The sequence below is a fragment of the Priapulus caudatus genome, unplaced genomic scaffold (genome assembly GCF_000485595.1).
Source record: "Priapulus caudatus unplaced genomic scaffold, Priapulus_caudatus-5.0.1 Scaffold43, whole genome shotgun sequence".
Classification (NCBI taxonomy): domain Eukaryota; kingdom Metazoa; phylum Priapulida; class Priapulimorpha; order Priapulimorphida; family Priapulidae; genus Priapulus; species Priapulus caudatus.
This window is the reverse complement of record NW_014577104.1, coordinates 350,584-363,232: the sequence shown is the minus strand read 5'-3', so window position 1 is coordinate 363,232 and position 12,649 is coordinate 350,584. Positions and strand designations below refer to the sequence as shown.

The following is a 12,649-nucleotide window of genomic DNA, read 5'->3' as shown; positions in this document are numbered from 1 at the left end:
TGAATAAAAACAACTTGTTTTTCTTCACTCCTGATGTTATGTGAGATGTATTGGAGATCACGGGTTTTGCCCTGTTTGTATGTGTATACCATAAAGGTCATACAATCTACGACATTCACGCTTCCAACATCCTAGTCAGGGCTGTAGTCCAAGGAATTGTATGCATGATATTAAAACTGAATGTAGTATGCAGACCAATTGAATGTGCAGTGTTGTTATTCGACATATGTGTTATATCAAATAGACAGATGTACACTGTAATTTATATCAATTTATTTCATCAAAATAGTCCTAGCTGCGCAAGACACCTATAGGATACAAATCGGCAATGGTTTTCCCCTCCTTACAATCCAATTTCGTCTCAACCTCACCTTCTCTCGCCCCTTCCTCCCTCCCTTCTTCACTCGCTCACTCTTACTCACTCTTGGGCATATGCGTGCGCGAAAGAGGTGATAGCAAAGACCGCATATATTGTCTTTGGTGAGAGACAACGATTGTTTTCACGATACCTGTCTAGCACTGTTTTCGTGATTATAAAACTGCAAAAGCTACATGGAAAAGTACCCAGAAAAGAATGGGATAGGCAGACGTATACATATATACATAATAACTATGCCAACGAATCATTCACACACCAATAATAATACCTGATAATACGATACAGTGAAATATTAAAAATAAACATATGATGAAATATAGCAATTTTATCATTAGGCTAGAGTCGAGAGACGGACCCGTCAATCCAATATGTTTTTTCTCGGGCCTGGAAATTCCAGTATTTGATATTGTTATCAGGAGTAGATAATAGAGATTAGTCTCTATTATCTACTCCTGTTGTTATCTTGGTGACACGATTATCCATCGTGCGAGACAAGAATCCTATCCTGATAAAACAACCCGCAGGAATGACAGTGCAAGCACACTGCCATCATCGTTCTTCTGCTCGGACATGCAAACCTTTGGAAAATTTACCAGTGTTACGATAGCACAAGCATAATTAAGTAATACGATAGATATAGATATATATAAACGTGATGATTTTATTTGGACAGTTGCACTTTCACTTTTTTTCTCGTAATGATCAATGTAAGCTTTTACAAAAATACCCACAACACTTTACATATCAGTTGCCTCAGGGCTTACAAAACTTATACTTGTATGTTCACTGTTGATATACAGCAAAATATTCATTCACTCAAACACTCTATACATTAGGTGAAGGTTATCCTACGCAACTTGTGCAGGTCACGCAAAAATCAGTGGATGTACGAAGTTGGTTGATTGTAATTAATGGATGTGACATGATTTCTATTGATTGTTGGCCAAGATACAACCCAAATTGTATTTTTACTTTTTAGGCATGTTCTATTCCATGAAGTTTAGCAAAATATTACCAGTACATTTTACTTGCCTTGCACAAAAATTCAATGATTTTTATTTACAGAGAGCTTCTTTCTAGAGCTTTATTAATGCCTCATTAACACTAAAACCTATTGAGATTTCTTTTTTGTGTAAACACTTATTAAAGATAAGTTATTATTGAATAACATCCGCATACTTTTTAACTCCTTTAAATATATGCATCGATACAGGACATTGTGGTGGGCTGGCATGGCTACGGGCAAACCAAGAGCAAATCGAGAGAAACGCATCACAGTATACGTTTCTATTTACTGCATTTACGTGAGGTTATTCATCATGAAGCTGTGGTCCACCCTAAGGTGAGACGAAATTAGAATTTTTGATTTAGCAATACTGCCCACTGACCACAGCAATCACTGAATTGTGAATGATGAAATTGTACTCTGTAAAGCACTATCGCTGCACCATATAACCCTAGCAATGTTTAACGTGGCGTTTTATGAATAAATTTGCCTCGTGGCAACTTCAGCTTCACTGAGGCCTAAGAGTTGACCAGAGTGCGTTTAGAGTTACACTGAAAGTAGTGCTAACATAGCCAGCACCCTCTCCAACTGGCAAAGACGACTCACAGCCAACAGGGCTGCGGTCGCGAAATGTCCAGTCAGCCAATTTCATTTACACGGACGTGCAGCGAGTTGGTGAACATAAAACGGCTCCTGATTGGACCTCTCGGTCGTATTGTAATTCAGTGATTAATAGAATCGCGTTCTAGACTCAAGGGATATTTAACAGCCATCTATCCCGTATGTTCACGACAAGTGAATTTCAACCACAAGTTTCTCAGCGAAGTCAAAATTCTGCAGAGTGGGCACCCGTCTAGACATGCAGTTCATTATATACAAGTTTCTACATGCTCGTTTACGTGTAGATTCCCGACTATTCAAGAGATTCCCCAACTATGTACACTTCCCGAAATGGAATGGGTGAGAAAACCCTCAGATCTACATGTTTCAAGTGATTTCGTTTTTACTAGTATATAACACCAATAGCGACAATGTGGGAGTTGAGAGCAGAAGATGCCACATCCTTGTTATTCGAGGAAATAGCACAGGCAGGTACAGATGTTTAGCACATAATTCATCACCTGCAGAAGATCACCCGTCACAAACGCTTTCTGTCACAACCTTTCGTGTTTCGAGCAAGTCCAAGGAAATGTCCTTGTGTCGTCGTGCGACATAAAAAAATGCTCATTTCAAACAGATATACACCAATATCAGCTTGCCGAGATGGTAGCCGAAATCAAAGAATGGTAAAACTCGCTATCTCATACATTTTAACGTAAATTTCAAAGTAAATAAGCACTACGTAGCACTTTACATAACATATATCATGTGATAACCTTAAAAAAAATTATTTTACTAAAGTTAATATAAGCCTGTCGATTAGGCACTGCATCTCTGTGCCAATTAATTAATCCATAATCACAATATGCACTGCACTGTGATTGGCCTACTACGCATCCTATTTTTGTAAAATTAAGCAACAAGTGTCGTACGTGATTTCTTATTAGAAATATGAATCTTGGCAAGAAGGTGAAGTAAACGTGATGAAAAAAGCCCTGAAATGAGTTTTATGAATTCAGAATTGAACACCCGAAAATGCATCAACAGACTATACGAATCGAGGGACCCATTCAAACGTATAAATACAGCATCCATAAAGCCTGCATACATAAAACAAAGTGCGAGGCAGTGGCAAATTTCCATTTTACACCATTCACCAGTCACAGACATTCAAGATGGTCACAGGTGCGTGACAGCACCATGTCCAGACAACAACTATAACTATTCTTGATCCAATGCTCGATGTTAAATGGCACCTTACAAAAGGACTCTCGCACGCAGTCAAAGTAGATGTAGCCGTTGCCATGGCTACAAGCAATATCCGTGGCATCGTGCCGGAGAGTGCGTCGCTCTGTCGATCACAGGTGAGCCCCTCCCATGTGTCCATCACAGATCGTCATCACCTATGCCCTCGAAGGCATCATTCTCCACAAAACTCTTTCCCTTGGCTGGACTGGGCTGGGTGTTCGCTGTAGTGTTGGTAGTCCGACCGACCACCGACACAGAAGACAGCTTGTCCTGTCAAACAGAATCCATGTACATGCAACAGCACAGACACGATTATTTAATTAGGGACATTGTGCAAAAGTTCAGTCTAGTTTCTCCTGTAACAATATACAATTTTCGGAAAATCACGAGTAATCCTACATGCTGCTAGATATTCTTTTCCCTCCTCAATATCACAGAAACGTGCTACTACCAAACAGATTTGGCCAAATCCTGTTTTAAAATATACATTATCGGATATACTACCATGCAACCAGCAGATACATTTCGCTTACTAAAATTATAAAATGCAGTGGAAAATCTCACTGCAAACAAAATTTCTGCACCTTCTAAAGACGCACGACTACGATGGAGAAGACAAGGGCGCCACCTACCGACAGCTTCTTCACCGATTCGAGCGCTCTGTGCGCGGTCGACGTTGCACTCTCATCGTGATGTTCGTCGTCACCGTTAGAAGCACCACTGCTGTTGCGCATGTCCATGCTGCCATCTCGCTTCATGTAGCTGCGATGGCGCTGCTTTGGCCGATCGGCTGGCTGCCGAACAGACAGGCAGATGTAAAACCACAACCGTTGCTCAGCAACCATCTCCCAGGCAACAGACATTCGCACCGACGGACAATAAATGTGTATCAACAGTCATATTGCTGCGACTTGTGATTGCGTGCGCATCAGTACATTTTTTCAATGGGCAGTCATTGCAAATAAAATGCAAAAGCGTATCACCGCAAGAGCAAGAGTTTCTGCATACACGCCACTTTTACTTGTGCATGTAAGAGGAATTATCTTTCGTGACAATCGCTACCGCAAATGGAAGCCATTAGCAACGCGACTGTTTTTCATGTTTCAGCCACGTTTCCTTGGCATTCTCTTCGAGCTCTACCACGCGAGTCTCAATGCGGAAGCCATTTTCATCCGTCAGCGCACTCACCCGCCTAATGCGGCCGCCCTGTTTCTTCATGATAAGCTCGTCAACCATTCCTTGAAGGCACATGCTGAGAAGTATTGACTGCAAGAACAATTGCGATATTAAAACGGTTATTGCGAGATTTTTGCTCAGAAAAACTAAATAAAGCTGAATATAGTCTCACCTGACAGCGGAAATATCACTGATTACACCAACATTAAAACAAGTGCCGCAGAGCGACAGCGCTCATCTAACGTCTACTGCGGTGACTCTGTGGTGGAGTGGTGGGATTCTAGTAAACCCTGTTAGTCCCAAATGTGTTCACATACACGCCGAAACAGTGGAATGCACAGGGATGGTATCAGGAACCTTCTCAAAAGAATGTTCGTTGGGATCGTTATGAAAGTTGCCACGAGATGGCGCGTACGTTTAAGTGTCTTCAGATTAAAGATGGAAGCTCCCATCATACATAGTAGCAACAACTATCTGCAAGACAGAATAGGTAAGCACTCATCCATTTACCTACGCAAGCCTACAGGCTGCGCAATAGAGAGCTGCCACCTGTAACCAATTAAGGCAAAAACTCCACAGTACCACCAACACATGCACTGGCAGTAGCCACTGGCAGTGGCATACGTTACATATAACATACTGACAGTACAGAATGCCATATAAATTATACGATTTAAGGAGCATAAACCTTCTTTAACCAAATTTAGCTTTTGAAATTTCACTGTGACATTGTAGCCTCATACATCCAGGCATGTATAGATTCTACTAGCAAACCCGGCAGTCAAATTCTTTCTAACAGACAGTCAACAAATCCATGTTTAACCCTCCTCTTGAGGGTCAAAAGGTTATCTGACACTTACTCTTCGCATGTCAGCAGAAAGTAGATTTCATGGTCCTTTCAATAATGCCATAAAAATGCTAGGTCACTGCTGAAACAAAAAAGTTTTTCAATCGCTCCGTCAGACCATGTCCTCAGAAAATGTCTAAAATCTGCCCTGTGCCCATTGACCTTTGACCTGTGACCTCCAATTTCGGCACAGTGATGGCTTTTCCAACCATGATGCTATACACCGACTATCACGAGCCTAGGTCGAGCCGTTTAGATTTGTGCCGCAATTCTGCATTTCCTCCCTATACCTTAAGTTAAGGAGTGAATGTTCCCCCTTCTTTTACACCTTTTGACCTTTGACCTTTGACCCCCAGCTTCGACAGCCCAACTCGTTTTGACGATCCCCCCCAACGACCCGAATATCGTGACCGTACGTCGAGCGGTTAAGATTTGTGCCCAACTGTTGACGGACGGACGGACGGACGGACGGACGGACGGACGGACGATCAAGCGATTCTACAAGCTGCATCTGACTATGTCAGATGAGCTAAATACTAAGATTTTATGAGTTATAGCATAGAAAAATGGATTTGACCACATCGTAACAGCAATAAATTTTATCGTATGCCTATAATGCCTAATGGCAGAATTGGTAAACTTGTATTTGTGTCGGTGATGAATTGAAAACAAGTGCGTGCCTGTACTGTGTCTATGGCTAATAAGCAGTGGCGCCACAAGCTAATCCATACTTCCTGTTAGTTCAAGATGACAGAAACGATTAGTTTGAAACTGGCAGTTTTCGGTGAATACGAAGGTTCTAAGACATTTTATTGTTACTCTAGACAATTGCTGTTACTCAAGCAATAACGGTAGGTGTCATGAAAGTGGTGAAAACACTGGAAAACTCTCGCAATAGTTACTTTAAGCCGACGGGAGTGTGTGGGGGGCCCTATCAATTTTACTGCGATTGTGATTGCACTGAAGTAAGATACGGACAAGAAAAGAGGTAGGCGTGTGGTAGCCATAAGATAAGCGAAATGACATTTGCTTCGTTTAAATGTCCTACACCAACTATATAACACTGATTACCGCAATGCGACAAACGAAAATCTCTGCGTGAAACTGCGACGACGTCCGAGAGAACAAAAAAACGTCGCGAAATCGCGAATCCGCCATAACGTCGCCAAATAAAACAGCACGATCGATCGATCGGTCGACGACCACCCCTCGCTGCCGACACTCGCCTGGTCGCTAACGATCGTGATCCACTGCAGGTTGTCCTTGCTCATCAGGTACTCGAAGGCCAGCTCCAGATGCGGGTCAACGTCGCCCATCTCCTTGTCGATGGACGTCGTAATACGCCAGCAGCGCATCCGCGTCACCTTGAAAACCGCCTCCCTCACCTGGTCCTGCGAGCGCGAAAATCAAAATGAATGCGAAATACGAATTGCAGCTACGGACCGACGCGACTCACTCGCTCGGACGACCGAGCGGCCATCGTCGCGACTGCCTGCATGACTCGATTCCCGAGGGTGCATGTTAATTCGTTAATTTTTTCGTTAATCAAGTTTTAAGTTTAATAAAGTTTATTTAAGTTTTAAGTTAATTCGTTCATTTTTTTCGTATTTGTGCTACACGAATTCCCAACCCTGACTACGAAATTCCCGGTGCCCCCGCATACTACTCTCCATAACTCCCTACACTCCTCTGACAGTGAGAAGCGTGCCTGCCGCTCAATGACATCCATACCGTGCATGGTAATGCATGGATGCAGCAATAGAAGTGCATCTTTGCATAAAGTTAGTATGGAGTAGAGTATAGTATTAGTATAGAGTTAGTATACTCTAGACCTAGAGAGTATAGAATAGAGTAGTAGTAGAGTATAGTATTAGTATAAAGAGTATAGAATTAGTATAGTCTAGGCCTAGAGAGTATAGAATAGAGTAGTAGTGGGTAGGAGTAGTAGAGTAGGAGTATAGTATTAGTATTATAGAGTTAGTATAGTTTAGACCTAGAGAGTAGAGAATAGAGTAGTAGTGGGTAGGAGTAGTAGAGTAGTAGTAGAGTATAGAGTTAGTATAGTCTAGGCTTAGAGAGTATAGAATAGAGTAGTACTGGGTAGGAGTAGTAGAGTAGGAGTAGAGTAGAGTATAGGCTACTACCTTGGCGACGTGCACACGCATGCACAGCTCCTTGTTGCCGGCATTGATGATGACACGAGCCCCGGGGGTCGGGTAGTCAACAACACACGGCTTAAACTGGATGTACCCATAGTGCTTCAGCGTCCTTGCTAACATGATATACTGAAATATGAGAACATGAGATATCAAAGTGTGACGGTGATACGCATGTCACCCCACCAAACAACTCCCAATCAACTTCATAAAACATTTATATCTAGTGATTACATATAATACTATCAAATGTAGTGCACTGAGAGAGCTTGTGGCATTCATAAGCTAAAGGAGTCAAATGTTACTTTTTTATAAGACAAATGTTGTGTTGGGTTTAATCAGAAATATCAAGGCACCACGCCAAGTTAGAAGTAGACCAAGGAAAACGTTTCTTTCAAAGAAGGGTTATTTTACAAGGTCAATTATCTTTTAGCCCTTTGAATGAAAGACAACAAAGAATACATATACAATATGGAATTTACGGGAACTCATCAGTAAGGGTGTGAAGGTAAATCAGGTGAGATAGCTACAAGTTTATTGTTGTGGATATCGTGTAATTTTTTGGCAAGAAAGGCAAGCACGGCATTTCACGTCCTCGCAGTCTGAAATTCGAGCCAGATGCTTATTGACTGGAGACAAAATTTCTAGATGCCAGTTAGACTGTGAAAATGAATGATAACCTGGTTTGTGTAAACTGTCAGGTTTACATGGACACGTTACTACAGGAGAGTACTACTAGAAGGCACTATTAGTGCTTCTTACTTCTTTTTTCGAGCCCTTTGTCTGGAGAGAGCCTAGCTGCCGATGTGTGTCTTTCTTTGCCTCTGTCCAGCCTCGTTCAAGGTCGCTGATGGCTTGCACGTAGAGTAGATTCATGGCTATTCTGTCGTCTATCAGGTGGTCATCAAACACTGGGTCCCAGTACCTACGTGACACAAACACAGTTTCACTCAATGTCAAATCGGCTTAGGTCCAGCCAACCTCCCATTTATTACTAGATCCTAAACTAAAATCCGGGACTGGTATATTCACAAACGATTTTCTGTAGTTAACGACGAAGACCAACATGTAAAATGATACGAGATCAAAGATTCAAATAATTTCAAATTTCAATAAAAGAGATTAAACAAGCACACCATATAGATGGTCGTTGAATGAACACCTACAGTGAATATTCTTAGATAACGATCTAAGCCATAGCTAACAAAAATAGCTAACCATTTTGAATATGCATGTGAATTACATGGACATGAAAGCAGTCACACAATATTAATTCATTCGTGTAATGCATATACCCTTTTCGAACAACAATTCGGTGCTTCGGACCAGCTGATCGTTGGGATAAGTAAGGCGATTCAAAATCTTGCATTTTGCGCACAACTGAAACAAAATTGTCGTGTCAAAATTATAGCATTTTCCAGTTTATACATCTTAACATATTGAATATTTTTTCCATCATATATTATTAGCTTGCATGCATGATGTTGGAATGAATTAACGAGGAAATACATAATTGAACTTTACATAAAGACAACTGAAAACATTGGTACAACGAGAACGTGGTTACAGTAACCAAGTATACATACTCGATATTTCATTGTCATCGTCCTTTTTTATAAGATAAAGTGCAAAATAGAAGACAAAGTCCTCATTTAGCTGTATCTTCTGAGCAACGATCTGGAAAGTTCATTGATATTTAGGCAGAGTAGAGAAAAAAAGCAAATGACAGAGAAGCACTCAAGTCTATCTAAAAAGTTTGGTTACTCTGGACTTCATTTTAGACAACATTTTCACTTCCAGTAATGTGTTTCCTGTATGGACCAGTCTGCAACTGGACATCTAATGAGTCGTGGCGCATGTGATTTCATCAAATATATTTAATATAATTATACTAAAATCATGTAAGCGCTTGAAAATTTGCAGTGAACTATGATGACAACAATGGTACTGATGACGAAGATAATGCTGCTGCTACTGCTGCTACTGTCGATGATGATGATGATGATGACGATAAGAATGCTGATGACAATCATGAAGGCATTAATGCATTACAAACCTCCAGGACATCGTCTGTTTGATCTGTGGACATGATAGTCACTGGAATCTTGTGACCATTCATAAGGTATATATCTAGCTCTACCTCCACTGGTGTTTCTTGCTCAGTTTCCTGCGAGTAAAATATCATCTCATGTATTGCCTCTACACAGTAACAGTTTCAATCCATAATCACATATACTTTTAAAGTAGAAATCAGAAATGATACGCCAGAGTGAGGTTCTAAGTTATTTAATAGTGGCTACATCTGCTTTGTTACCACTCAAAAAGTTACTGAAAGTTATCTGCTAAACTCAATGTTGAAATTAGTAGAAAAATCCCAATTGATTAATTAAAAATATTGTGATCAGAACACAATTTATAAAACATTAGCACTACAAAATGTCTTTACCTGTTGCGCCGCAAGGAAAAAACTATTGAAGGTTTCGCTATTCGATATTCGTGCATCCTGACTTACTGAAAAGTAGAAGACAGGAACGATTATACACTTGAAACGGTGTGGTTTTGACACACAAAATATGTGGTTAGAGTGCTAATAATTATTTAATTAAGGCTAGAAAAATATTCTACTAGATAGGATAGGCACTGCCTAGAAATACATATTCTACATACATAAATATATAAATATATACATTATAAATACATAATACATATATATATATATATATAATATAATATATATACATTATAATACATTTATAAATATATATAGAGTACGTATTCTATAAGGACAATAACTACTACCCATAAATATAAGTATCGGTACACAACGGACGTATCTAATAACAATGACATAACAAGTAAAATTTGAAGAAATATTTACTTAATTGGATGAAACGTTCTAGCATTAGCTTTCTTTCCTCTTTCTGATTCCCAGTTAAAGGCAGTATCTTTTTTGGTGGAAAGACAGGCAATAAATTTGCTCCATATTCCTTTTTCAGCTATAATAAATAATAAGAAAATATTACTTGTTCATTAATAAATACCGTGCAAGGGCAACATAGGTAACTTACCATATATAATGTAATGTAAAGTCTCCTCTTATGGATACAAGATTCCCAACATAGACATGTAACAGTAAATATGGAAATGCTTTATGGAGAATAACATCTATTTATATTATGAGTTACCTATCATCATTTACAATTTGTTAGCAGTGTCTACAGTTAGGATCAAGTGTATCCAGAACTAGCTAAGATTACTGTATGGTAAAGCTAAAGCCATGGCTGGCTAATTGATAAGCTGGCTAAACCTAGTCAAATATAGCAGTGAGAAGTATACTAGTGAAAATTAGCATGCTACATCCTACATCATAGGTGATATTTTGCCACACAAACTTGCTCACCTCTCCTACAATGAATTTACATATTATATTTACCTGTTCATAGAAGTTGTGTAGCTGTCTATATCGCACTGTGCAGTGAAAGACGCCATTTACATGTATGTTGTATGCCTGGAATATATATATAATAAAGATGAAAGTTAATGACTATTTCCTCAATCTTGCATGCATTCATTAAAGATGGTAATGATTGAATTAGTTATTATTTATAGCACTTGCAAACCCTTAAATAAAAAATTGGTGACGTTTTACATTTGGTATTTCTGTTCACACGTGACAAGACTTTCCTTCATGCATCAATTATGGCTCTAATTGGAGTCTGAGCAGAGATATATGCTTTTGTCTCCAGTCACAGGGTTTTTTTTTCACAAAAAAAGCCATCAGATGTAAAAACCGGCATCAGCCAAAACTGAGGCACAGTAAGAAATGTTCCAACAGGCCAAGATAAATAATCATTCGTGAATTTGCTAGTTAACTCTTTGGATTTTTAAAGTACATCACAGACACATGACATTTTTTAACACTAACATATAAAAATCTTGAGTTATCTCCTGACATAATAGACATGTAGTCAGGAGTGCCTTCTCTGCGTTCCTGACACATGCCACCCGTAATATATTGACAGCAGTGAACGATTCCTGACTGGTCAGTATACTAACCTAGCGATGAGGGATACCTACAGAGATCTTAACATGCATCGAAGATACGAAGTTACCACTTTCTTATAAAACAAGAGCAGAAAGAATGATAGAATTGCAACAAAAACAAAAAATGGCATAAACTAGGAAACGAATGCATCTTCAATTTCAAGCTCAAAATATTAATATTAGAAATGCTATAATTGAAACCAAATTTGTACAACCATATATGTGTATGATATGAAATTTATATTGGCTGGAAATGAGGCTACGAGAACAAAACAGAATGTGATAGGATCAAGAGTGTATAATATAGATACTACACCAGGGGTAGAAATTTACTTTTGAACACGGGAGTCCCACGGACTCCCTAGCCTCAAAAAGAGGGAGTCCGCAGCAAAATGATGGAGTCCGCAGTCTGAAGTTCAAAATTATAACAGGTGCTTATTTTGAAGATTCATGCAGTTGCACATCTGCCAAATTTTCTTTGGACATTTGATGAAAAAATACGGTAATTCGCGAGGCCGTGCTCTGGAACGAGCTAGTTAGTATAGTATGGCAGAATTTTCAGGGAGTCACACGAACTCCTGCATATATATGTCAAATCAAGGAGTCCGACAGTAAATCAGGGAGTATTTGACTCCAGACTCCCGTTAATTTCGCACACTGCTATACAGAGACTCTATATTATACACTCCTGATATTATACAGCACTGGTAGTGCATATTTGTGATTTGTCGCCATCGAATATGCAGTATATGCCTCGATATTTGCCTGTTTATAATTGCAAGGGTGAACTGCATTTTTTACTTTGGGCAACGAGTTTTTTTTTATAAATGTATATAACCAGCCAGAAAAACTGCAAACTCGCAATCATATTTATGACCATTTGACCATTTGCCATTTGACCATTTGATCATATTTATGACCATTTGATTTGTGTTTGATTTGTTTTTCTATTTAATATAACATTTTGTCCGAGGAGACAATGCAAAACTACCGGGTTACCGGAGTTTTGTTAATTTACGATGGATGCGGCTCTCTTGAATGTGCCCAGCCAGTAGGGGTGCAACGAATCACAACTTCACAGTTCGGTTTTCGGTTTTCACATTTCGGTTCGAATATTTGCGATCAATTACAAATCTTATAGTTATAACACCAAACAGAAGTGCAAATTTAATAATCAGCCCGGCGGATCAACA

General features: G+C 39.4%; 1 protein-coding gene across 1 annotated transcript in view; it reads right to left on the bottom strand.

Moving 5' to 3' along the window:
- Positions 1–251: 251 nt before the first annotated feature.
- Positions 252–12,649, bottom strand: part of LOC106820700 (sorting nexin-17-like) — an 18,007-nt gene continuing 5,609 nt past the window's right edge. Inside the window, exons 2-13 of the mRNA XM_014825207.1 lie at positions 10,846–10,920; positions 10,291–10,408; positions 9,859–9,923; positions 9,469–9,579; positions 8,999–9,089; positions 8,708–8,792; positions 8,175–8,337; positions 7,401–7,541; positions 6,483–6,647; positions 4,422–4,499; positions 3,866–4,027; positions 252–3,503 (exon numbers count right to left, since the gene is read on the bottom strand). Coding sequence (XP_014680693.1) covers positions 3,372–3,503; positions 3,866–4,027; positions 4,422–4,499; positions 6,483–6,647; positions 7,401–7,541; positions 8,175–8,337; positions 8,708–8,792; positions 8,999–9,089; positions 9,469–9,579; positions 9,859–9,923; positions 10,291–10,408; positions 10,846–10,920 — 1,386 coding nt within the window. The 3' untranslated portion in view covers positions 252–3,371. The remainder of the gene's footprint in view (positions 3,504–3,865; positions 4,028–4,421; positions 4,500–6,482; positions 6,648–7,400; positions 7,542–8,174; positions 8,338–8,707; positions 8,793–8,998; positions 9,090–9,468; positions 9,580–9,858; positions 9,924–10,290; positions 10,409–10,845; positions 10,921–12,649) is intronic.